This window comes from Chrysochloris asiatica, unplaced genomic scaffold, assembly GCF_000296735.1.
Source record: "Chrysochloris asiatica unplaced genomic scaffold, ChrAsi1.0 scaffold00008, whole genome shotgun sequence".
NCBI lineage: Eukaryota > Metazoa > Chordata > Mammalia > Afrosoricida > Chrysochloridae > Chrysochloris > Chrysochloris asiatica.
The window spans coordinates 7,583,599-7,611,566 of record NW_006408526.1 but is presented as its reverse complement, the minus strand read 5'-3'; the positions used below and the strand labels follow the sequence as shown (position 1 = coordinate 7,611,566).

Below are 27,968 nucleotides of genomic sequence, written 5' to 3'. Positions count from 1 at the left end.
GAAATATAAATTCTTTGTAGAATGACTAAAGAAACAAAATATTTACTGAGAAGCATTCTATCATTGACTTTTTCTTTTTTTGAATCTTTTTATTGTGAATTGAATGAAGGCTTACAGAATAGTATTCCATTCAACAACTCATGCCCATATTTTTTCATATCATTCATTGTGATACCTACAATGTAACATGATTTATCTCAGTTCCTCTCTGTGGCTCCCTTTCCATTCCCTCTTCCCTAAGCTTTTCTGCCAGTTAAACTTTGTCTTTAGAGTCCTGGTGTGGCACCGTGGGTTAATGTGCCAGACTGCAAAGCAGTTTGAACTGCAAGGTTGGCAGTGGTTGTTTTTCAAATATTGAACCATCCTTGAATACCTGATATGAATTCTACTTGATGATGATGTATTATATATTTTTAATGTTGCTGGATTCTATTTTAGGATTTTGTAGAAAAGTTTTTGTGCATATTATATTGGTCTATAATTTTCTTTTTTATTGGTGTATTTTCCTAATTTTGGTATCAGGGTTATGCTGATTTATAAAATTGAATTCAGGAGTACTTTCTCCTTTTGTATACTCTGAAATAGTTTGGGTAAAATTGGTGTCAGCTCTACTCTGAATGCTTTGTAGAATTTGCTGGTGAAAGTACTGGACCAGAATTTCTTTTCGTTGTTTTTTTATGACCTGCTCAATTTCTTCTTTTGTTATAAGTCTGTTCAAATTTCCTAACTCAGTCTGTGCAAGTGTAAGTATGTAGTGTGTTTCTTGAAAGTTGTCCATTTTGTCTAGGTTTTCAAATTTGTTGGAGTACATTTCTTCATAGTCTTCTGCTTTCATCCATTTTACTCCACTTGTTATTGTGATGTCACCCATTTCATATCTTACTCATGTTATTTAGAACTTTTGTTTTTTTCTTAGATTTCCTACTGTTTAGACCATTAATCCTTTCAAAGAATCAACTTCAAGTCTTGATTCTTTCTATTGTTTTCCTGCTTTGGGTTTCATTTATTTTTGCTTGAATGTCATTTATTTTCTTCGAGTGACTGTAAGTTTATTTGATGCTCTTTTTCTAATTGTTGGGTAAAGGTGTTCATTTTGATACTTCATTTTTGATGAGTGCATTCATTTATTGCTATAAATTTTCCTTAGATCATTTTGCTTTCTTCCAAAGGTTTTGGTATGTTATGTTTTCATTCTTGTTTGATTCAAGAATTTTTTTAAATTTCATTTAAAATAATTTTTCCCATTAGCCAGTAGTTTTAAATAAGACTGTAATTCAGTTTCCATGTATTTGATTTTCCCTTGATTCTCCTATTATTGACTTCTAATTTTTAGCATTGTGACACAAAAAGATGCTTTCTAGTATTTTGGTATTTAAATTTATTGAGGTTTGCTATGCAGCTTGTTTTGTGAAGAATATTCAGTGTGCACTGTGAAAGAATGTAAATTGTGGTGTTGTTGACTGTACTGTTCTGCATATACCTATTAAATCAAGTAGGTTGATTGTGTTGTTTAGTTCTTCCATGTCTTCATTCATCTGTGAATTTCTTTCTAGTTAATTTAGCTTTCATCAAAAATGGTATACTAATGTCTCCTGCTATTATTGTAGAGTTGTCCATTTCTCTTTTCAATTCTGTTAAAGTTTGATTTACATATTTTGGGAGTCTTTCACTGGATGCATAGTTTTTGCCTTAAAGAGTGTTTAATCAGGAATTAATGTTACCAGTCCTATTCTTCTTGTGACTGCCATTAGCTTCATTTTTGTTTTGTTTTGAACCATTGATCTTTACTTTTTTTTTTTTTTTCCTTTGTGTCTAAGGTGTGTCTCTTGTAGAAAGCATATTGATGAGTCATGTTTTCTTATTCATTCTGCTACTTACTGTCTCACGCCTGGTGTCTTTAATCCATTTACATTCAGTGTAATTTTCAATAGGTATGAATTTCTTCCTGTGTGTTTTTTTTTTTAGTGCTGCCGATTTATTTGTTCCACATAATTTTCTGTGCTGAATTCATTTTGTTTATGGAGTTCCTTTTTATTTCTTTCATTGCTGTTGCTTTGTTGGTTCTGACTCATAGCAATGCTGTATGTAACAGAAGGAAACACTGGCTGGTCCTGTACTATCCTCACAATTCTTGTTAGGTTTGTGCCCACTGTTGCTGTCACTGTGTCAGTACATCTTGTTGGGGTCTTCCACTTTTTACTAACCCTCCTCTTTAGCAACCATGATGTTCTTCTGTGAAAGGATATAATCCCAGTGCACACGTTTCCTGATTTAAAACCATTTAGTACCCCCTTGTTCTGGTCTAACAACTTCCTCTTTGTCTGTGTACAGGTTCCCCATGAGCACAATGAAGTGATCTGGAATACCCATTCTTCACAATGTTATCCATAATTTGTCATGATCCACACAGCTGAAATCTTTTGCATAGTAAGTAAAGTAAACAGCCGTATGATACTGTCTGCTTTTTGTCAAGATCCATCTGACCTCAGTAATGAACTTACATATGAGTAGTTGATGGCTCCATAGTTGGCCTCTGGTCTAATTTTTGCTGCTAATATTGAGCTTTTCTATGCTCTCTTCCCAAAGATGCAGTCAATTTGATACCTGTGTATTCCATCTGTTGAGGCCAATATAGTTTCCACTTATATTTTTTGAAGAAAGGTGTTTGCAATGAATAGGTCATTGGTCTTACAGAATTCTATTATGTGATACCCAGCATCATTTCTATCACCAAGAACATATTTTTCAAATACTGAACTCTCCTCTTTGTTTCCAACTCTTTGTTTCTCATTCCAATCATTAGTAATTACCAGTGCACCTTGTTTTAATGTAAGTCTTGATGATTCTTCTTTTTTATTGTGATGAGGTTATTAATTTCCTTGAGCTTATCCTGTAATTCAATTTCCCTTAACAATCCTCTAAATTAAAAATAATTACTCCCACTTTGAGTTTTAAAGAGACCAAAGTCAAGATAGGTCAAATGACTTGCCCATGGTTGTTCAGAGTTCTGGTGTGTTGCTGTAGGATAAGCATTGGACAGCTAACCACAAGTTTGTTGTTTCAAAATCACCAGTTGCTCCTTGAAGTCTTGTACATAGTTGCCATGAGTCAGAAGTGACTTGAGAGCACTTTACAACAGCAACAACTTACTGTTCAGCTAGTAACACAGTGTGATTAACCCAGAATGGGTTATTTTTATCATGTTATACTTGCTTGGTTGGGCAAACATTACTATCACAGGAGTTTTTAAAAATTTGAGTCACTTTTCAATTGGGCTTTTGAGATTCAAATACCATTTAGTGAAGCAGAGCAGGTCTAGTATTAAGTGTTTTTGTTGCCCAAGGATCTTGCTTTTTTAATGCAGCACAAATAGAGCAGAACTTTTCCCTTTTAGGTTTTATACACCTTGACATTATGCACTTCTATTTTCTCACTCCAACATATTATTTCTAGCCATCCCTTTTATATCTCATCTTGTCAATGCCATCTGTTTTTAAGTACCTTAGCAATGCTTCACAGATTTTCAACATTCTGGTTTGTCCTCCTGCTGAGAATTTGCATTTCCATCCCAGATATACTGAGTCAGAATCTACATTTTAACAAGATCCCTAGGTGATTCTTACAGATCTGATTGATCAGGGCATCTAGTTAAAATGTAGATTCTGATTCAGTATATCTGGGGTGAAAATGTAAAATCTCAGCAGTGAGACAAATCAGAAAAAACTGGTTTGAAGCCCTGCTTTTCAAAGGCAAAAACTACTGATATATTCAGTCAATAGGCTAGAAGGGAGACCCATCTATTCATGGCCCTCCCATATCTATATATAATATATCAAATTAAATTTCCTTCATATATATTAATCCATAATGTCTACATACACTAGTTTTTAAAAATGAAAAAGAAATATTTTTAGTTGGAATATTTTTACCAAGAGCCAGTTATTCTCTTTTTTGGGGGGCAATAATAGACGTGGTCTAATTTTCAGTTTTTTTCTTTACTCTCTCACCTCAGTTGCTCTAACTCATTAGATAGTTAATTGTCTTTGTAATTCCAAATTAAGGAGTACTTAGTGAAACAGAGACATTACCTTTGCCAGGTGTTACTGGGAGGACAAAATCCAATCTGTAGTAAAATGCAGCAGAACTTTCTTTCAAGCAATGTGAGTCTTCTTTCTCTTCAGTCTCCTTGGGTTTTGCATTTGTTCAGTGAAGAATCATTCAGAGTCCAGACTACATGACGTAAATATTCTCCAAAATCAGAAAATACTCAATTGAGTATTTTTAAAAACAGGTTGAAATAAAACAAGATTTTGGAGTATAAACTAAAGAGAGCATACCAATTTTCTATTGTTTTCCTTGGAGCTGTAACCGGTATACTGGATTGATTTCAGCAGAACTTCTGCTTGGTTCTGGCTCTTGGTGGTCACATTTGGGCTATCACAAAAGGGAAATAGTATGCATATGCCCTATAAGACTGTGCATTTTCAGTCTTCTCATTAAAAAAAAAAAAATTACTACTTCATAATCAAAAGAAAGGGATTGGTGGTTGACTTATTCTATATTTATCCAAAATATATGAATAGCGAGTAAAATGATTTTGCCAAACAACCCGCACAAACAAATGAACAGACACATAAAATGTACTTCCAATACTTTGCCTAAATAACACTGGTGAGTTTAGGAACGTTTTTTAAATGTTGAACATGAAAACCATTTTTATGTTTAAGGGGCCCTGGTGGCACACTGGTTAAACAGTTGGCTTCTAACGAAAAGGTCAGTAACTCAAAAAAGTCAGCCACTCCATGAAAGAAAATGGTGGTCGTCTGCTTCCATAAAGATTAGAGTCTTGGAAACCCTATTGCAACAGTATTACTCTGTCCTAGAGGGTTGTTATAGGAGTCCTGGTGCTGCAGGTTAATGTGCTGGACTGCAAGATAGGTTTGAACTGCAAGGTTGGCAGTTCAAGCTCACCAGTTGCTCCTTGGAAACCCTATACAGAGTTGCTATGGGTTGTTGGAACTGACTCAAAGGCACTTAACAACAACAACAACTTCTCTTTAATGTGTAGCCTGCATGACATCTCTTTGATAATTTATGGGCTGCATATCCCAGGCTGAGCTTGTCGTCCCATCTCTTATTTCTTACAGAGAGCCTCCTTTTCTCTCTCCTTTCAGAAAATAAGTAGGTCTAGGTGATTCAATTATAAATAACATGAGAAAAAAAATCTGGTAATTAGCACTGGAAGACTGTATAGTAATTAAAAATTCTGACTTTAAACTCAGACTGGACTATATCCAGCATTCTTCCACTTATTGGTGTAAGCGTCTCTGAACCTTAGATCCCTTAACTGCAAATTCTAACTAAAAATAGTTCTTTTAAAAATATATTTGATACATGACACGATAAATGGATAAAATACAATAATTTATATAGAGTCTGTAATACAGTGCCTGACATACAAGAAGTTTTTAATAAATGCTAGCTTTTTTTTATTATAATTGTTGGAGTTAACGGTTGACAAGGTAAACAAAATGTGGCACTCATATATCTATAACAGCAACTCCTCACGTTATATTTTAAGAAGAAATGTTCCATGCTGGTTGTTCATGGTTAACCAGTTCTTAGCACAGTGCCTTCTACATATTACGTACTCTTTATTGTCTGATGAATAAAGGTTAAATGAGTAAATAAAGGGTGAGAGATTTAATGTTATGCAGTCTGCTCAAAGTCATATCATTACTAAGAATTCAAGTAGATGTAAACACAGGTTTGTCTGACTTTAAAGGGTATACATAAGCTACAATACAGCCTTTCACAAATTTTACTCCTCACCTTTCCTCAACCTACTCTACTTTGGTCATTGTTTCATTATTCCACTGAATTTGCCCTTGCCAAACCCATCATTTACTTCAAAATTGCTAAAATCCTCTGGTATATATTTGTTCTTATTTTACCTGCATTTGCCATTTTTACCCATTTTCTTCTTCCTGAAATTCTCTTCTTTGCATCTCTGACTTAATTAACTTGGCTTTCTTCCTAATAGCAATCTGTCTTAAGCAGATACTTCCCAATCGCCTTTGCAGAGACCCCTTTCTCTTCAACATTAATGTTTTCCAGAGTTCCATCCTGAGGTTTCTTTGTTTCTAATTATGTACATATTCTCTAAATCCAAATTCATTGTTGTGAGTGGATTTCAATTCAAAGTGCCTCTATGAGGACTGACTAGAACTGCTCCATTGTGGTTTCAAGCTGTGATTCTGATCTGGTGCACTAGGATAAGCGCTGGACTGCTCACCAAAAGTTTGGCAGTTCAAACCTACTGACTGCTCCTTGGAAGCCTTATATGGGGTCGCTGTGAGTCAGAACCAAATCAATGGCACTATATTCCGATTACAGTAATTTCCCAAATTATGAACATACAATTTATGGGCAATTTGTACTTGCTATTTAATATTATGTAAATTTGCTCTCACTTTAAATTGATGAACCAACCCCCTACTCCACAAATTCATCACAGTTGCCTATATATGCTGCACTGCATCTCTTAAATCACTGAAAAGCCTTCAAGTCTTTTCTTGCACTAATGTAATGCTTAAAAAAAACAAAAAACAAAAAACCCTGACTTAACTACCTACAAATTCAACTTACAAATGGATCTCTTTCATGACCCAAAGGCTGCTTGTACATGAAAAGTAAAATCATTTATTACTAGGATGATCATACAATTTATCATTTAAACCACCTCAGTTTTGAGAGTGGTAGGTGTCTTTATGAATGCTACTTAGGCACATGGATTATAACTTGGAACTATCTGGTTTAACTAGAATGTATGCGCTCCTTCCTATTTACCATTCAATTCAGCATTACCACTGACATGCCTTCTCTTTCTTATTTTCCATAGCCAGTGAACTAGCTCCTGTGTTTCTATCTCCTTCCTATTTATTGACTATTCACATTTCTTCCAGTTTCCATTATCATAACCTTATTTCAGACCTTTCTTACTTCTTGTTAGGATTACTGCTATGGCCTTCCATATACTTTACGACTATACTTCTTGTCCCACTATCATCTAAAATACTGCCTGTAGCTCTCAGAATGATTATCTTAAAGTGTGTATCTGATCATGTTACTTTTCTGCTTTCATCCTTTGAAAGCTCTCTATAAATTTCAGGATAAAAGTCAGGTCCTTCCCATGGCTTTAGAAGGCTTTTACTCTAGATCTTTTATCTCTCACCACTGTTTCATCTTATACTCCAACACTCTCATAGTAGGTTGTTGTTATTGTTTAGTGCCGTCAGGTTGGTTCTGACTCATAGCAATTCTGCTTAGGGTTTCCAAGGAGAAACTGGTGGGTTTGAACTGCCAATATTGTGGTTTGTAGTCTAATGCTGATTCTACAGCACTACACCAGGAGTCACTCATGGAAGCAGCAGTCAAGAGATCAGACAACGTATTGCATTAGGAAAATGTGCTGCACAAGACATTTTTAAAGTGTTGAAGAGCAAAGATGTCAGCTTGAGGACTAAGGTGTGCCTGACCCAAGCCATGGCATTTTCAATAACCTCATATGCATGTGAAAGCTGGACAGTGAATAAGGAAGACTATACAAGAATTGATGCTTCTTAGTTATGGAGGAGAATATCGAAAGTGCCATGGGTTGCCAAAAGAGCCAACAGATTTGTTTTGGAAGAAGTGCAGCCAGAGGGCTCCTTGGAGGCCAAGATGTCCAAACTTCATCACTTATACTTCGGACATATTGTCAGCAGGGACCAGTCGCTGAGAAGGATATCATGTTTGGTAAGGTGGAGGGTCAGAGAAAAAGAGGAAGACCCCCAGTGAGATGGATTGACAAAGTGGCAGAATTACTGGGCTCAAGCATGGCAACAATAATGAGGTTGGCCCAGGATTGGGCAGTGTTTCGTTCTGTTGTACATAGACTCACTATGAGTTGGTAGCAACTCGATGGCACCTAACAAAATCAAAACAACAAACTGAATAATGAATGATATAGTCATTCAAAATATAACCTCATAAAGCATGAACTTATCTCTACAAATTTACACAAATATGAAATGATAGTATGAGTGGTTATTTTGATATTAAGCTGAATTTGTAAAGAAAATAGGTTAAGTCCATGGAAAAACACACAGTGAAATATGATTACCTGATATTTTCTGACTCAAAAACATATGAATGATCAGAATTTTTCTCAAAATGGAAGAGTAAAGTAAGAGTACTTGTTTCAAAATAGAAAAATGCATCAACCAGGAAACTAGACAAATTCTCCTTAGCTGAATGAAACTTTAGTGCCTACAAGAGAACTGGAGTCCTGGTGTGGTGCTATAGGGTGAACACTCAACCGCAAAGTCTGTTTGAGTCACAAGGTCAGCAGTTCAAATCCACCAGAAACCCTATACGGAGTTGCTCTGAGTTTCAACTGACTCAATGAAATTTAACAACAACCACAACAGAAGAGAATTGGCTTTTAACAAGTACTCAATGTTTTTTTTTTTTTAAATAAACAAAATACAAGAAATTAGGTCTCCATCAGTTGATTGTCTATGCACAATGTCAATTGATTTATATGTTTGTTTTTGATTATCAGCAATATATATGCATACAGATTGCTTCTATCATTTTTGTACAGATCATTTCAGTCAACTAGAACATCAAGTATTTAAACTAGATGTGCTGAAGAAACTCCAAAACACATGTTAGTAAAAAAAAAAGTCACTTTTTTACTCTTTCCACAATGTCAGCAGTTGGAATGTACTAGCCACGGCATAAGAGAAAGAGAAGGCTTTCTGCTCTCACAGTCTCAGAAACCTGATACAGGGATGCTATGAGTCAGAAATGACTCCATTGCAGCTATTGGGTTGTTGTTGGATAGTTACACAGTTCACTGTCTTGCAATTTTTAACAATTTTTGAACAAAGGGCTCTAAATTTTCACTTTGTACTTTGCCCCATAAATCATGTAGTCAGTTTTGTAACTATGTTTACGTTTTCTCCTAGTTTCTCATCATTTTTCCTACCTGACTGAAAGTTACTGAGGGGAACTTTCTTGTTTGGTGTTCCTTATTCCACTTTCAAAGGTGCCTCTCACACTAATGCTGATAGAGTCCCCAATAAGACTAAGACTTGGCTTTCTCATTTTTTCATGCTAAGTGCCCAGCACAGTATCTTACAAAAAGTAAATGCCAAATGAATGGGTGGATGAGTAAATAAATAGCAAGTATTAAAAGTTCTTATTGATTTATTTCACTGACAAAGTAGTCAAGATTCTAAAGGTTTTCGTTTTGCAGTAAAAAGTGTCTAAGTGCATTGCTTGAGATCAAGAGGCAAAAATTCAAGAGAAGGAATATTTCCTGGAAAGAATAAATTACCTGAATTAATTGGAAAGGTTAAAGCAAGAAGACTGAAAGACAGGTTGAACTTTATGCCAGAAATAAAGTGACGGGTTGAGGTAGATGGTTAAAAGCAGTTAGCTATCTCTTAACAAATTATATCTTGAGGTGAATTCATTCTTCTCAATTCCAATTTAAGACACATCAGATTAATCATCCAGTGGTAGTTCAGAAAATGAACATTCTTGTTCAAGTTTAGGAAAGAAGGACATATAGGCTGTGGATTCAGAGGAACAAAGAGATTACTGATTCTCGTCTGAACTATACCAAGAGTTCCTTGCCCTACTGTTTTGTGTTAAGAAGCAGAGCAATAAGAATAAAGAAATGGTATGCTACAGTGAATTTTTAATTGCTCCTTCTGTCTGTGGACAGACTAGATGAAGCTCATGCCTTGGACACTAGTTATTTTAGCTTAGCTAAGCATGCTCTTTAAATCATGACAATTTCCCATCCATGAAATTGCTCTGAGAAGTGTATTTCTGACATTAATTCCTATAAAATAAAATAACAAAAATACTTGTTTTTCTGATATTGTGCTTGGTCATTTCTCATATTATTGAAATGATCAGTTCTCTAAACACTGTGAGGTTATCTCTTAGTCGCTTTCTCTCTCTTTTCTAGGATAGCATGATGCATTCCTATACTTCTTTAAAAAGGTTTCCTATATAGCAATGTGCAGCTTTATTTCTCTATGGCTGTTATATCACACTTGAATAATTGACTAAAATTGTGCACAGATGTCCAGGTGTGGCTTTAATTTTCTTTTATATTCCAGCAAAATAATTTCTTCTAACATATTCATTACTTCTATTATGGCTCTCCAAATTATGCATGGTGCTGTTGTAATGCTGGTTCACTGAATATTAAATATGTGAGAGCAAGCGATTTTATGCCTCAGACGATGATTTATGGGAAAATTCAATTTTTGGAGGATGATGATAACGGTGGCATAGAGGTGAATAATAGCACTGACATTCTCAGGCAAAATAAAGCAGTACAGGGAACAAGCATTTGGAGGTAAGAGTAGTCCTTACATAGCGAATGGAGAGAATGGCAGGGAGTATTATTAGTCTGCAACACTCAAATTCCAGACACGCAGTAGTGAGGTCATGGGGCCAAAGACCTGAGCTCAAATTTAGTGTGCTTGTGGGGTAAGGTAAACAGTTGCAAGATCTGGCATGATGCACAAAATAGTGCATATCATTAATGGGAATGAAGACAACAAAAACATTGCTTCCTTCAATCTAGGAGAAAATATATTTTTTCCCTTATAGAATAAAAGGACATAGGAACATATTTTTGCCCACCTAAGAATGTTCCTGATGCTCAACCATGAGCAAATGAACTGCTCAGACAACCCACTGATAGTATTCTACAAGAAGACAAATGGTAGAATCACATTCGTTATTTCCATCACTAATTTGGATAGTGTGTTTTACTGATTTTAATGCTGGAATTGCAGCCATCAATAGAAATGTCTAGTTTAGAATACTTAGATTTGTATGTGACTTATCCTGTCATAAAATGCAAACACCCAAATGGAAGAATAGGAAAAAGAGACTAGCAAATTGCACCTCTCTTGAATTTCATTTCGAATGCTAACATTAAGAATAGTTATTGTCCACAATCCAAGTTTTTTCAATCAACTGTTAACAAAGTAAAAATTAAAGTAAGAAGATCTAGATTCCCTAGTCCAGTTTATAAAACCATCTAAGACCAAACAGACAAAGAAGGCAAACTATTTTTGCTAATTTTAGAAAAGTAATGCAAATATATAATAGAAAATTGGCGACTTGATCAAACTCACTTTGAGTGAAAGCTTGAACTGAACGTTGCATGAATATTCAGACAATAACAACCTCTTTGAAATTGCTATCAGAGTATAGTTTCAAAATTTATGCATTCTATCATCTCCTAGGCAAAAAGCCAAAGGCTAAAAGAGCAGAACATGAAAAAGCTGAACCTGAATTTTGTTCTAAACCCTGTTGAGTTTAATTTTACTTACAAAGCAGAATGTTATTTTGCCACTTAAATTTGCCCCTTACAGCCCTGTAAAAATACCTAGTTTCTTGTTATCAGCCTCTAAATTGTGTTATTCATTTGGAAAGCTCCAATTTTAGTAGCATCATTCTAAATTACTAGGCAAGTGCTACACAATAAATACACATAATCTAAAAGAGACCATAGGAAAAGAAGAAAGCAATTTTCTGTATATTTGACTGCAGTGTGGGATTTGCAGTTCTATGAGCCTTGTAACTTCAGGAGGCACAATGGAATTTTTTTTTTTTTTAGATAAATGGAATATTGTGAGAGGAAGCATACTTTTAAAAGTTGATGTTTTATAATAGGGAAATACAGATACATATTCTTGATATAAATTTTGGAGAAAAGTTCAATAAGCCTTCTTAACAGAAACAAACACAAAAAATATAAACAAGTTGCCACTCATTTCAGACACACCACCTGTTTTTAAAAAACATTTACTGGGATTAAGGATTGATGGACTACCCAAAATCAATAAGTCATTGGGACAGACACAACTAAACCAAGAGGTGATGAAACTCAGTATATGTCCCATTTCCTGCTCAACATTTTTATACCATTAATGAATTCTTAAAAACGAAAGCATTCTAGTTGGATAAAAAACTAGTTGATTAAGAATATAAGAACTTGTGATGGGTTGTGAAATTTTATTTGCAGAGACTTCAAGCAATACTGATACTAGGTGGGATTCTGGTAATGTTCTAGCTTCTACCTTGAGTGGTAGTTACATAGTGTGTCCACTTTGTGATTATTCATTGAGGTGTATACCTGTTTGCTAACAATATGCAAAATTTTCTATATGTATATTATACATGAATAAAAAGAAAGAACACAAATGCATTCTAGGATCTGTAATTACATTAAGGAGGGATATTGTTCTAAAATAAATGGATGTTTCATTCATTTGCTTAATTCATATAAGATGTAGCTTCCTAGGGTCCCAAAATTTGGTGGCAGGGCTCATAGTTGGAAACCACTTCACTGCCATGTCTGCACAGAGAGACTGTGTGGGCATTTTCAGACTTCAAAAAAAAAAAAACAACCGTGTGATTTAACAGTTGCAAATGTCACAAAAGTCACCATCTTAGGTATGCAGTCTTACTGTTTTTGGAAGCAGAATTTAAAAGTTAGTGGGGTAAAGGAGAGTACCTGGGGATTTCACTAGCTTTGCATTTGAAACATACATATAGATATATATGTATATATACAAATGAATTTTATCTCAGTAGTCAAAGTGTCTTACTTGTTCAACTGATTAAAATTTCTGCTTGTCATTATGTTGTTCAAACATTTAATGACCACTTATTACTAAAGGTGTTTGGACCCTGAAGTTGGAATTGTAGAAGTTTTCTCTGTTCCTAAGGAGCAGCTTCCCATGTAATCTTTTCAAAGGCAAAAGGTTAAGCAAAAATGACATATATTGTAAAATTGAAAGTAAAATGCACTGTACTGATATGCTCAAAGTCCATGCATTTAAATTCCTTTGTATGATAATTTATGGTGATCATGTTTTCAGACTGCACTATTAGCATACTCACCCCTAACAAGAAGTTCTGCCTCATCTGACACACTGTCTGCTGTGGTCTGTACCCTGCAGCCATATCTCCCAGCATGCATCAGAAGGATGTTCCTGATCATTAAATCTGCAGAGGATGCTTGCTGAAAGAGGGATGAAGTGCCAGTTTAAAATGTTGCAAATCTGCCTAGTTCAAGGTGGCTTAAGGGGGAACTTTGCATATTCAGTCAAAGGGCTTATTTTTGGATTTACAATTTATATGACAACAATTCAAAAATCAAACATGTCCTGTTTTAAGGAACACATGGAAGTTATGTTTTCAACAATTGCTAATAAATGGTTTGAACACTTAATATTGTATACAATGATTTATCAACTAATATATTTAAGAAATATATAAATATGCACATACAAACTCATATCTTTAGAAATATAGAAAAATTACTCAGTGAGCGAAAAATTGTTGCTTTGTTACCCAAAGACAGGCCTATTTTTGTGCCAAGAAAATAGTACTGAATGTAATTTCAATTTGTGGGAATTAATTACAAAAAGATAGCAATCAAACAGTGCTTAGGTGAAAGATTGCTGGTCCCATAGCCCTATGTCTTTACTTAAAAAAGATTTATTCCTCCCATAAGCACCAACATCAGGGAGCAGGTTCAGCCTGAAGTTTTGTTAATCAATGCAGTTACAAAACACAAAAAAGGCAAAATAAAACCCAAAACCCTTGATTCTTGTTGCAAGCAAGATGATTAAACATAGTTGAAGAATAATTGCAGTTAAGGAAATCAAGAAATACCAGGAAGAATATCTTTTAGATTTATTATTCATGGGACCCATGATGATCCTGTGCTTTAGAATGACTGGTATAAACCTTTCATTATTAAAATTTGTCTTTCATTTATTCAATCAGGAAAGAGATTTCTTTTGCTATGTATATGTGAAGTTTTGGGTTAATAACATCTCATGAGGTGGGGTTTTTTGTTAGGTAATGACATAGCACAACTCCACTGTTGCCTTCAGTTTCTTGCAATCAAAGAATTGACTGGAATGAGAGGAGATCCATGCAGCTTGAAATGACAGATTCAAAGAACTCAAACCTCTCCAACAATAGCTGAGCACAAAAAAGAATGCTTCAAGCAAGTCTTACAGAAGTACCCCAGATTTTTGATGAAATGAAAGTGAGTTACTTTTTAAAATAGAAAATGATGTATTTATCCTTAAAGGGCAGTATTTTGATAATTATTTCAGAGTACAGTTTTCCTTTATTTTGAAAGAGATTCAGTGGATTCTATGAAAATCATCAAAGCAGGATTGATTTATTGAATTCCTTCAAATTCTTTTTTTACTTTTATAAGGATATGAGGAAGTTCATTGTGGACTTTTTTTTTAACGTCTCAAATGAGCTGTGTTTCTTTCCATCAATTTCTTAAATAGATACTATATTTTAGGCCATTTAATTCTGCTATTTCATTTCTGTTTCCTTTCCTTCTTGTTAGTCTTCTGGTAGGCGCTTTCATTCATGAAATAATTGTTAAGATATGGTTTGGTCATCTACAAGGAAATGCTTCATGTTGAGGAGGCATTAAAACATCGTAATAATGATTTCAAGGAATGTGATATTTGTCCAGTGAATGTCCTTATGCTGCTAATTTCCCTAGAATAAACTGCTATTTTTAAACTATAAACAAAATTCATTTTCTCATTTCACTAGACTCTTTAAGTGTTCACATCTTTCAAATGAGAAAATGAAACCTTAAAACCTTTGAATGTATTATAAAGGGATGTTGTTGTTACGTGCCGTGGAGTCGATTCTGACTCATAGCGACCCTGTACAGGGTTTCCGAGGCTGTAAACGAGAGTAGAAAGCCTCATCTTTCTCCTGCGGAACGGTTGATACTTTTGAACTGCTGACCATGAGGTTAGCAGTCCGATTCGTAACCACTAAGCTACCAGAGCTCCTTTATAAAGGGGGGTGGAGGGGCTTAATTTATTCAAATATAAGCCACAATTCAATTGCAAATCAACATACTTTAATGCTGTAGAAATTAGTTTCAATATATCTGCCATTTTATTTAGCTTGAGCCATCAAAATGACACTTCACTCCGTTTTTTTTTTTTTTTTTAATAGAACTAGAGTCCTGGTGTGGCACTGTAGGATAAGCCTGGACCACAAGGTCAGTTTAAATCACAAGGTCGGCAGTTCAAACTCAAACTCACCAGTCGCTCTTCAGAAACCTTATACAGTGTTGTTATAAGTCAGAACCTATTCGACGGCACTTAGCAACAAAACTGATGGGGCTACTCAAATTAATCAGGACTCTAGCTGTAATCTATGAGTCGGAACCAACTCCACGGTACTTGACAACAATCAACAACTAATCATGTACCCAGGATGTGACTTATGTTTAATAGAACAGCTAAGAAGAAGCCCCACAAAACCAGGGAGAATTTGGTATTTCTAGAAACAACATTATCTGAAGAATTATGCTTGGTGATTTTTATTTGTCTTATTTTTTATTTGCTTGTATGTCTTCTTAAAACAATGTAAGTCATATTTGTGGCAATTTAACACCAGAAAAAGTACTGAATATAAGTAATTTTTCAGGCTCTTCTTCCTGAAAAATTATTTCATCAAATTACATTCCTGTGGCTAAGTAATTTTTTACTTTTTCTAGATGTCTTTTCTCCTAAATATTTTTCTTTTTCATTTTTGCCCTGGAGGAAAGTCCCCAAATCTTTGGCTTTCTGTGGAATTACAGTGAAATAAAAGCTTAATTGGATGACTTCACAAAAGTCATATAAAGGTTCAAAAGAATGCAGGAAGTGAAGTATAGATTATCTTTCCCATGCTGTCTTTTACGTGATTCCTGCAATTAATACAGTGCAATGCCCTAGATAAGGTGGTTGGAGCTCCACCATCATCTATCAGTGACAAAAAACTGTAGTTTATTGTACATCTATCTATCTATACCAAGAGTATCCCAAAACATGAAAACATATCATTTTAAATCTCTCTCTTTTGTGGGGATTATATCTGCATCATATCTTTAAAATTCTAAATAGGAAAGATTAAAATAAAAAGATTAGATCAGGAACTAAACCCGAATTACCCTTTCAGATCAGAATTACTGATCTCTCAAGAGAAGTAATGAGAAGAATTCACGTGGGAGCCCATTATACTTAATCTCAGCTCACAGTATGCAGTTCCTGAGAGAGAACTTCCGCAATTTAGTGCACTTTTAATGAAATGGTTACTTAGAGCAGATGCTTGATTTCTTAAGCTTAAACCTCATCGTCACGTTTTCTCAGAAGTTACTTTCTTTTCTTGTTTACTTTGACATTTGCTTTATTTCCAGCCTGTATTTTTCTCTTTTTTCTGCTTTCTTTGGCTTTATGAGCAGAATGTATTATTTGTTGTTTCAAATGGGTTCCCCCTGACAACCAGTGTTTAACAGAAATTCCCAGTACCTAGAACAGTGCATACCACATAGTAGGAGCTCCATAAGTCTGTTGAATAAATGAAAAATGTTTAGGAAAGATTTATCCTCTAGTAGAGGAACAGAATGGCCATGTCATTAACATTTCTTGATCAGGCAGTCTCATTAGAGTAGTCACTGAATCAAGGTGACTTTTATGTATGATTTTGGAATGAAATAGGGAAACGTCATATTTCTAACCAAATCCAGTCCTTTATTGGTTTTCACTTAGACAATGCACCCTACTCCATATTCCTAAAAATGGAAGCTTGCTTAACTTTGCTGCTATTTCCTTATTGCCTTTAAGATAAAATTCAATCTCCATATTTCAACATAGAAGATACTTCAGAATATGATTCCACGTCTTGAGATGGAATCCTATTCTTCTATAACACTCTATGCACATAAAAGAATACTTCCTGTATATCTGCCCTTTTTTTTCTGTTGTGGATGTCTTCCTTTGTCTAGGAAGATACTTTAAGGGACAGTTCAAATGCTGTCTCCTTGGTAAAACCTTTCTGGGTTCTCTGTATGCTCCATAATGTTTTGTTCTTGTCATTTCTGGAGGTCTACCCTAAGGTTCCTTGTGGGTCTTTACAAAGCCAACCCAGTGACTGGTGCAGTTAGTGATCATTAGTTGAGTTAATAAGTGTATGAATGACTTGCTTCTTCCTTTATTGTGGCTGACAAATCCCACCCCATAATATTTGTCTCTCAAATAAATTAGAAACCAAAATAGGAAAAGACTACAGAGGAAGACATTGGAAAAGAGCATTTAAAGAGCATATATTGGAATGGCACAAAATTATGTGAATCACTGCTCTCTCACTTATTACATCTTGAACTTGAAAAAATCTATCAATTTCTCAGATTCTCTCAGAGCTTCAATGTGATAATGTGAGGAAAGCCTACAGCAATGTGTCTGGTACATACTAAGTGTTTGATAAATATTATCTGTTAAAGGATACTATAATTTCACTCTTAGCCAAGAGGAATATGTCTTTAATTGGTATTCATTGCTTCAACAAATTGACTATCAAAGTTTTCCAAAGTAGAGTAAGTTTTTGGATAAGTACCTATCTTTTCTTTTTTAATTTAAAATATATGTCTCTTTCTTGCTCTTTCTTCCTCTTTCTCTATCTATGGCTTTATAGTTTAGTAGAAAACCATTGGACTAGCAATAAGAACACCTGAATTTTAGCCTTAGTCCAACACTTTCTTAGCCCTGGGACTCTGGGAAAGTTACTTTATTAGGATAACACCTGTACTGTGTCTCTTTTGGAGTATTGCAAGATATCAAATGAAAAACAAGGTGCACACATGAACTATTGGGAAACGCTTCAAAAGTATAAAGTGCTCCTAAAGCATTTCTCAGCAGGATTTAGCATAATGTTGTGCACACAGTAGCACTCTGAAAATATATGGGAAATGAATTATTTAAACAATAAGATAACTAAAGTTGGGTGTTCTTGTAAACAGTGGACTCAAGCTGAATGAGCCAGTCACGATTCTAACTGGTATGGAAGTTTCTGTGTCTTCATTTAGGTTTGTTTAGCTTTCTCAAGGGGCTTGTGTAGGACATCTCCAGGATCCTCAGCCACTGGCACACATACGTATTAATCACTCTTCTCTATAAAGCAAAGTAATTTGAGATATAGTTTCTATGACATGAATTTTTAAAGTCTTATATAAAACTGAGTATCAGTTATGTGATATGGATTATTAGGCAGGGCTAATGTTATTGACATAAAACATTGGCAAGTTAAAAGATTTTCTTGTCAGCAGTAGTTTTTGATGCCAGAAGATAATTTGTTTAATGTGTCTGATCATGATATGGAAATAATATACATACTCATTCCCATCCATTTTCAACTATTTTTCTTATTTTAACTTTTGATTGTTAATTGAGTGAAGGTTTACAGAGCAGATCACCAGTTTCACATTCAGTAGATCATATTCTGCTTCATTACAATGACTGCAATCCCCTCTATGCACCATTAATTAACTGTATTTACCTTGATCACTTTAATTCTTGCATTCCTCCCTGTGTCTTCCACTACCTTCATCTTTCCTCTGCCAATCTCCCTATTATAATATATTCACTTCCCTGCCACCCACAGAATGATTCTTTTATCAAGAAAATTTTTTTTTTTTTTTTTTTTTTTCTGTTCTGCACATTCTTAAACTAAACTTCCTCTTGAAAAGTTGTAAGCCAGTCACTTTGTGCCTTTATCACCCTCTCAGTTTAGGTAGCCAGTGTCTAAGTTGCCCATCCCTATCAACCCTGTATACAGAGGGGATGGGATTGATACTTGATGTGAAAACTCATTCCCTCTCAGCTGGTATTTTGAGCTACTACGGTCAAGTTCATAAAATTGTAGCAATTTACACTTGTTGCCTTGATCAAAAATTATTTTTTTATCTTCCTCTAGTTGAGTTCTGGACTCCTGGTGTGGTGCTGAAGGTTAATGCACCAGACTGCAAAACTGTTTGAACTGCAAGGTTAGCATTTCAAGCTCACCAGCTGCTCCTGGGAACCCCTATAAGGGTCGCTTGGGTTGGAACTGACTCGACAGCACTTAACAACAACAATAAATCTAATTCTGATGATCAAGCCATTGACACTAAGTCAAATGGGTACTATCTGCTAGCTTGGGCACTTTTGTGCGTTTCTATTCACATCATATCAGCTGAATTCTTTACTCTCAGCTGTAGCCCTCCATGTTATGTCCTTGACCATGGCCTGAGGAATCCCCAGGTCTCACCACATTTCAGACCACCCAGCCCTTCCTGTTCTCTTTTTCTCATTTTCAGGTCAATGGGAGTCTGTGGAAGGTGGTCAAACTCAACCTATATCTTCATTGCTGCCTTTCTCCCTCTTCCACTCACCAGTAGAACACCATGGTCACCAGCAAGCTTAAATGCCTGCTCATGTGTTCCCTTTGAGTTTCAGTCATGGAGGGGAGTTTGTCCTGAAGGGACTTGATTGCATGCCTTGATGCTTGTTCTTGTAATAGCCAATCAGACTGCCATTTTTGTTTTGGGGTTTTCCTGCTGTTCTTTCTTCTTTCAGAAGATGTATCTTCTGCTGCTGTAGCTGTTCCAGTCTGGTCTGCTTCAGAAGGTTCTGGATGGGGCTCAGGATTCCACCTAAGGTCCTATACACTACAAAGGCTCCTCAAGAAGCATATTTCATTGGGCAAGTTCTAGAACCCCTTTTAGGTATTCCAATCAATTGTAGGCTGAAGATGGGTTTAAAAGCTTTCTGTAATCATGTTTCCTGATATTCCTTTCTATCCCGCTCAAGTGTCTATTTTACAATAGTAGGTAAGATTAACCAATATTCATAAGACAGTCAAGCATCTTAATATTATTTTCCATCTTCATACTATGCCTCAGTCCCAGTATCACAGAGTTCTGTTGTTTCAACTATTTTTCTTAGCCCTCATACAATAAAATTTAGATTTATGATGGTAAGAATTTTATTTATTGTTTACAAAATCACTGACATTTAGCTTGCATGCTTAAATAATTGGACATATTTTCAGAAAGAGCAATAATTATTACCAGTTAATAAAACATGAGGGACTTTCAAAAGTTCAAGGAAAAACAGAATTGAGAGATGATGAAAATTTTCACAATTTTTATGCTCCCTCATAGTAAAAGTATTATTTGACAAATCACTTATGGCTATTTTGGTGAAATATTAAATGCATTCAACAATGCATTGGGGACTCAAAATGGGTAAAAATAACTTTAAAGTCTCATTACTGGGACCCTGGAATTTAATTTCCAACATAAACTATAATGTTCCTTTAAATACTAAGAAAAAAGCACAAACTATTTTATTTGGTGTCATTAACTTAGGGGTATGACCCCTAATAGTGTAGTGGGTTATGCATTCAGTTGCTAACCATGACGTACTCCATGGGAGAAAGATGAGGCGTTCTGCTCCCATAAAGATTTACAGCCTTGGAAATCCTACACAGGGTCGCTGTGAGTCGGAACCGATTCCACAGCACATAACAACAACAAAAATTTACATAGTTGGAAACCATATAATGGGTCCCTATGAGTCGGAATTGACTAGATGTCACACAGAACGCTAACCAGATTAAAGAGTAAAATTCAGTTGATGATTTATTGATGAACTCAGAATGAGTAGCTTTTCAAAGTCAATCATTTGGTATTATAGGCATAAAGTAATGAATTCATGGGTTCAACCCACTAACCTGGCAAAAATGATGATTAGGCATTATAAAGCAGCTCATAGCAAAATATATACAGGACCAATTACAATTAAATTTTAGTATAATGAATTTAAAAATAAAAATCTTAAATAATTTGTGTCCTGTATCACAAAATTGAATATATGCAGAACATTGAATTAATGAAAAAATGTCATGTGTATCCCATTAGTGTCCTTCTTTACCATTAGATATATAAAACTGTTTTTGTTAAGTCCCTTAAGTAAGTTCCTACTCATAGTGGCCTCATATAGGGTAACAAAGGAGAAGCATGTGGCTTTGAACCACTGACAATGTTGTTAGCAGTCCAGTGCTATCCTATAGCAGCTACCAGTACTCTTTATAAGACTGGGAGGCCTAGTGTGGTGCTGTGGGCTAATGTGCTGGACTGCAAAGTTGGTTTGAACCTCAAGACCGCCAGTTCAAGCTTGCCATCACTGTGGGTCAGAACCAACTCGAGGCACTTAACGAAAACAACAACAACATATAAGGCTAGGGGAGGTATTATTTAACATGTTAGTGGATGCCAGACATAGGGGACATATCTGTATCTTGATTTTTAAAAGATCTCTCTCATCTATATAGATGCTGCCTCTCATTTCCCTAGGCGCAAGCTAAATGGGCTTTCTTTTCCATAATGTTAACATAAGTGACCCAGGCAAAGAGCCTTTATGTGCAGACAATATCATTTCTATAATAATCAGATGCTTCTAAATTATTTTTTAAAGGCCTAAAATACATAAGGTCACACAATTATATCAGCCTTATACATATTTGTACTCCCAGCTCTTTCTATTTGTTGGTAAAAGTTCGTTTAAGATGATTATTGAGAATATTTGACTCCTCCTTCCCTTATTGTTGATTAAGTATGAATAATTTAAGGAATACTTATTTCTGTGGGATGATGGTATGGGATAAATAACTTATTTTTACCCAAAGCAATTTAATTTGGTCTTTGTCCTTATTTATGTATTTCAATAAGACTTCACTGTTGACTAGGACAGGCTCCCTAATTTGCAGAGCTGAATATAAAATAAGAATGCACAATTCTTTGTCTAAAAATTATGAAGAATTTAAAAATGATATGATGGAGCTTTATACCAAGGATGAGACACTTTTCCATGCATGAACCTTTTTAGCAGCATGCTCATGAAGTCAGTGCTGGTGAGCCCTTCAGTTCACAGTGATAGCACATTTGTGCCTATAAACACCTATTAGGCATGAACGGTGTTTGAAATAAACAGTGAGGAGTTGGGATGCATCTTTTTGTAAACTGAGAAACACCTATCTTTATTGTTGTTGTTGTTAAGGGCCATCGAGTCTATTCAGACTCATAGTAATTCTGTATCAGGTTTCCAAGGAATGGCTGGTGGTTTTGAACTGCCAATATTGCAGTCAGTAGTCCGGTGCTTATCCTCCAGTTATGGCCTACCCTAATACCTGTATATTATCTTTCATGGTTTATTGACTTGCCATCTTTATATCAGTGGATGCTGGCATGAAAAAATAGAATAGACTACATCTTCTTAAGACATGTTTAGAAATTTATATTTTATACTGAGTATTTGGTATAGATCTATACAGAAATTAGCATATTTATGTGTTATTGCCTCCAAATATTCTTTCTGCTTTATTCATGCATCTCCAGTGCAAACATAAAGCTCACTAAATTACTTTAGTCAGCTCCAACATGTTCATTTTATATTGCATTTGTTGAAGAAAAATGAAGGAGGACAATTTCTTACAATTTGAAGAATAGAGGTGGGGATTTCCTCTAAATGCTGCTAGTCCTATATCTAAAATGGACCAAAGAGGAAGCCTTATCTCATTTAGAAGTTGTCATTTTTGTAGGTGCAATGCCAGACCAATTTTTGTTAAGAGAATTCTAGACAAAACAGCATTTAAAATCACATTTCTAATGCTATGAGAATATCATCTCAAGTGTTTATATGGTAAAATCAACTTTCACATGGAATATTTTCCATAATAATATTTTATAATCTGAATATAACCTGGTCTATGGCTTGGCTCAATAAGGCAACAATGACAGGAAAGAAGATATTAACAATAGTGACAGACAGTAAGCATTTTCCTTCAGAGTAATGATGTCTTGTAATGGACTAGCCTTACTAGCTTTCAGACAAGCCTATGCTTCTTCAATTACCTTTCTCTGGAAATATATAAAAAATTATAGAAGTAGTCACAAAAATTGTGTTCATTCATGCATTAGTTTGTGCTTTGTAAGCAACTAGTAATGATGCTACTACCAGAAAACTCTGAAATAACAGTTTACTGTAGGTATACATTTTTTCTTAGGAAAGCTCTAATCACATGTACAAACAGTTCTACTAAGGATTGTTCTACTAAGCATTCATTATATTGTCTATTTGTTTAGATATGAAGTAGTACATATTTGGTACCTTTGCAGCTATGACCTTCTTCTAAACTCCTAGCAAACCTAGCTGAACCTGACGTAGGCTTCTTCTCAACCATTGGTTCAATTGACTGGATTTGGTACAGTAGATAAAATCAATTTGTTCTACCTGATCTAAATATGCTACTAAAGAAAGAAAATATATTTTATGCCACTGAGAAATTCAGAATGCAGTTAGGGAGGTAGAAAGCTTGTATAATGCAATGTAGTAAGTGGTATAATAGAGAAAATCACAAAAATCATGAAAGGAAAAGATAATTGTAGTGTGGAAGAGAGATAACCAATCATCTGGCGTACCCTATTCATACAGTATTTGAAAAATCTGATTCTTAAAAAGGTTACTGACTTATCCAAGGGCAAATTAAGAATGTAGGCAAGAGTTTTGGTCAAATGATCTTTCCATTTTACTGTCGCACCTATAAAACCACTTAACATTCTGCTTCAATATTTTAGTTGATTTGATTTAATAGCACCTATCAAGGAAAATTTTGGTAAGTGTATAAAAATAACATCCTTTTGTATTTAATTTTTGTGTGAGAAAGCATTTATTAGAAATAAATTCTCTAAGTAATCCATAGGATTATTTTGAGAGCTCCCATTAAGATGCTGAAATTCCCTTCTGATAAGACAATGACCCATTGACTGCATTTGTTTATGAAATAAATTATCTTTTCTGTGATTGTTGTCTAGCTTTAGGAAAGTCCTCATTTTATTTCCCATCATTTGAGCCAAAGATGACCCATATTTAGGTCACACATCCATTTAGCCATGTGTAGTTTATAGTGACAAAGCTTTAGTTGAAAGATAACTGGCCTAGTTTGTCTTCTTTACCTAAGTGTACACTCCAGTACCAAAAATAAATGGTCAGTGCTTAACCATTTCAAGAGGTAGCATATGATCAAGAGCCAATGGTACTGAAGGAAGAAGTTTAAGCTTCACTGAAGGCACTGGCAAAGAACAAAGTTGTAGGAATTGATGGAATACAAATAGAAATCTTTTAACAAACTGATGCCACACTGGAAGCACTCACTAATGCATGTCAAGAAATTTGTAAAACAGTTATCTGGCCAATTGATTGGAAGAGATCCATATTTGTGCTCATTCCAAAGAGAGGTGACCCAACAGAATGCAGAAATCATTGGGCAATATCATTAATGTTACACACAAGAAAAACTTTGCTAAATATGTTCAAAAATGGCTGCAACAACACATTGATGGGGAACTGCCTGAGGTTCAAGCTGGATTTAGATGAGGACGTGGATCAGATGGATCTTGGCTGAATGCAGAGAACCCCAGAAAGATGTTTATCTGTGCATTACTGATAATGCAAAGGTTTTCAACTGTGTGGATCATGCCACAATTGCAAAGAATGGGTATTCCAGAACATTTAATTTTGTTCATGAAGAACCTGTACATAGACCAAGAGGCAGTTGTTCAAACAGAACAAGGGGCCTTAAATGGTTTAAAATTAGGATAGGTGTACGTCAGGGTTGTATTATTTCACCATGTGGATTCAATCTGTATGCTGAGCAAATAATTCAAGAAACTGGATAATATAAAGAATAATATGGCATCAGGATTGGAGAAAGACTCATTAACAACATGAGATATGCAGATGACACAACTTTGTTTGCTGAAAGTGAAGAGGACTTAAAATACTTTCTTGGCTTTTCTACTTGCGTATAATCTATAAAATGAATACAGCCTTCATTAGGGATTGCTCCTCATTGTAAAGAAAACAAAAATCCTCACCAGTACACCAATAAAAGCATCATGAAAAAATGGAAAAATGATTGAAGTTGTCAAAGACTTCATTTTGCTTGGATTCACTATCAATGTTCATGGAAGCAGTGGTCAAGAAATCAAATGGCATACTTCTTTAGGCAAATCTTCTGCACAAGACCTCTTCAAAATGGTCAAGAGCAACGATGTCAGTTTGAGCACTAAGGTGCGAATGACCCAAGCCATTGTATTTTCAATAGCCTCAAATGCCTGTGAAAGTTGGACAATGATTAAGATAGACCATAGAAGAATTAATGTATTTAAGTTATAGTGTTGGAGAAAAATATTGAAAGTACCATGGACTGACAGAAGAACAAACCCATATGTATTGAAAGAAATAGAACCAGAATGCTCCTTTGAAAAAGGATGGTGAGATTTTGTCTCTCATACTTTGAATATATTATTAGGAGAAGTCAATCCCTAGAGAAAGACATCATGCTGGGTAAAGTGGAGGGTCAGTGAAAAAGAAGAATTCCCCCAAAGTGATTGGTGCAGTGGCAGTGGCAGTAGCAACGGAGTCAAATGTAATAATTGTGAGGCTGGCACAGGACTAGGCAGTGTTTCATTCTGGTGTGCACAAGTCTGCTATGAGTTGCAACCGACTTGATGACACTTGACAACAATATTTTACTCACGTATCAATGATTCTGTTACCCGTTTTCTTGTTTCTTCTACTTGCATGTAATCTTTAAAATGGATATTGCTTTGTGATGCTATTATATACTTGTTTTGTGGATAAATTGAGTTTTCTAATGCTACTATTTTTACACTGTAGAATAATAGGCATGTGCCTGAAACTAGTTCCATCATGGAAGAGTAGTTAGGCAATTCCCTGCAAGATTTCTAAATCTTATGCTCCAAATAGTAGAGCCTGGTCATGCAAAGTATTGCAGTTCTCATTTGATTCATCTGTTAGAACTAGTATTGAACTTGTATTGCCATAAATTCAAAGTCTTGGGAATACAGTAGGCCATTATGTGTTTCATTGATTTTTTTTTTTTTTTTTTTTCATGGAACTCTAACGGTAAATCTGAAATGAAGCAGTTTGTTTCTGTGCTTCCTTTATTTTTAGGTCTCTTGGATCCAAGCAATTTATCTCTTTCTCTGGGTTTCTGGAATCATGGGACAAGGGTTAATGTTGTGTCCAAGAGAACCAGAAGAGACCCAACTGCTCTAATCTGCACTCACTTCTCTCCTTCCTCTGTCACTGGTTAAGTACACAATTTACACAACTTTTGCCTATTATTTCTTCTGAGGTACTGATTCTGACCCTGAATTGTGATCTCCAGTCTCTCTCTAGAGAACAATACATGACAGCAATTAAAACTGATCTTCAATTCTTCATATGAATTCAATTTAATATCTTCAGCTTCTTGTCATTTCTGTCCTGATGTTGTTTATTCTTCCTTCCTATTAGTTAGTATCTGTCCCTTCTAGCAAGGTGATTAACCACTGTGGGGTATTAACATTTGTTCTAAGAGATAATGGTGGCATGTACTCTTTTATCAGGGCTAAATATGACATTCAGCAAGGTCAGCGGTTCAAGCTTACTAGCTGCTCCTTAGAAACTCTTTACAGGGTTGCTATGAGTTAGAACTGACTTGACAGCACTTAACAACAACAAATATGACATTATACCATAATGATTCAGTCTGCTTTATACTACATTGCTTGATATGCTTTAGGGTGACACTGTTGTTTTTAGCTGTTGTTGTTAAGTGCCATTGAGTTGATACCGACTCGTAGCAACCCTGAATAGGATTTCGGAGAAGTAGTTGGTGAGTTTGAATCGCCAACTTTGTAGTTCAAACCAATCTTTCAGTCCAGTGGTTGTCCAGAACAATTTGATTTTTCTACTCTGTGAAACTAAACTGACCTTGATGATTTTTATGATGATAGAATGACAGAAGCAAAGGTCCATACATTTTGTGACTAAGTCAGAACAAGATTTGTAACTTTTTCTTAGGCTACCTTGGAACATTTATTCTGGAGGAAGTATTCTATGACATAAAAAGGTATTCTATCCTGAGGATGCCATGCTATGAATGTAATCCACTATGCTGCCAGGGCTCCTTACAGTTACTTGATGGGTTGATAAATACATCTGTTTCTAATTTTAATATTTTCAAAGTGCTGTTACTGTTATTAAGTGTTGTTGAGTTGGTTCAGACTCATAGCAACCCTTTATAGGGTTTCTAAGGCTTTAAATATTTGCAAGAGCAGAAAACCTCATCTTTCTCCCATTGAACAGTTGGTGAGCTCAAAATGTGGATCATGTGATTCACAGTCTAGTACTTATCGTAAGGAGCTACCACACTCCCATCTATTAGGTAGATATCACTAAAGTCATATTTAACTACATTTTTGTCATGTATGCATACACTGTTGTTGCTATTAAGTGCCCTCTGGTTGGTTCCAACTCACAGTGACCCTGTATAGAGTTCCCAAATAGTGGCTGGTGAGCTTGAACTGCTGACCTTGCAGTTCAAACTGACCTTTTAGCCCAGCACATTAACCCACAGCGCCATACTAGCCCTCCATACTTATGCTGTTGTTGTTGTTAAGAGATTTCAAGTCAGTTCAGACCCACAGTGACCCTGTATAGGGCTTCCTAGGAGCAATTGATGAATTTGAATAGCCAACCTTACAGTTCAAATCAACGTTGCAGTCCAGAGAATTAACCCACAGAGCCACACCAGGACTCCATACTTACAATAAATTCTTGCAAATAAAGATATTTGGTTCATTATTATACCCACTTCTTAGTGCAGTTCCTAATGATGCTTTATCATATATGTTGTTAGTTGCCATTGAGTCTGAACTGACTCATAGCGACCTTATGCACAGCAGAACTCAACAATGTCCGATCCTGGGCCAACCTCACTACCGCTGCCACACTTGAGTCCATCAATGCTGCCACCTGGCCCATCCATCTCATTGAGGGTCTTCCTCTTTTTCTCTGACCCTCCACATTACCAAACATGATATCCTTCTCCAGCGACTGTTCCCTCCTGACAATATGTCCAAAGAATGAGAGACGAAGTTTGGCCATCTTGGCCTC

At 35.4% G+C, this 27,968-nt stretch overlaps 1 protein-coding gene across 1 annotated transcript in view; it reads right to left on the bottom strand.

Annotated features, from left to right (window-relative positions):
- The window catches only part of CNTN5 (contactin 5), a 704,421-nt gene that overhangs the window by 132,388 nt on the left and 544,065 nt on the right, over window positions 1–27,968 (bottom strand). The window contains exon 14 of the mRNA XM_006833948.1: window positions 12,988–13,108. Within this exon, the coding sequence (XP_006834011.1) occupies window positions 12,988–13,108 (121 nt within the window). The remainder of the gene's footprint in view (window positions 1–12,987; window positions 13,109–27,968) is intronic.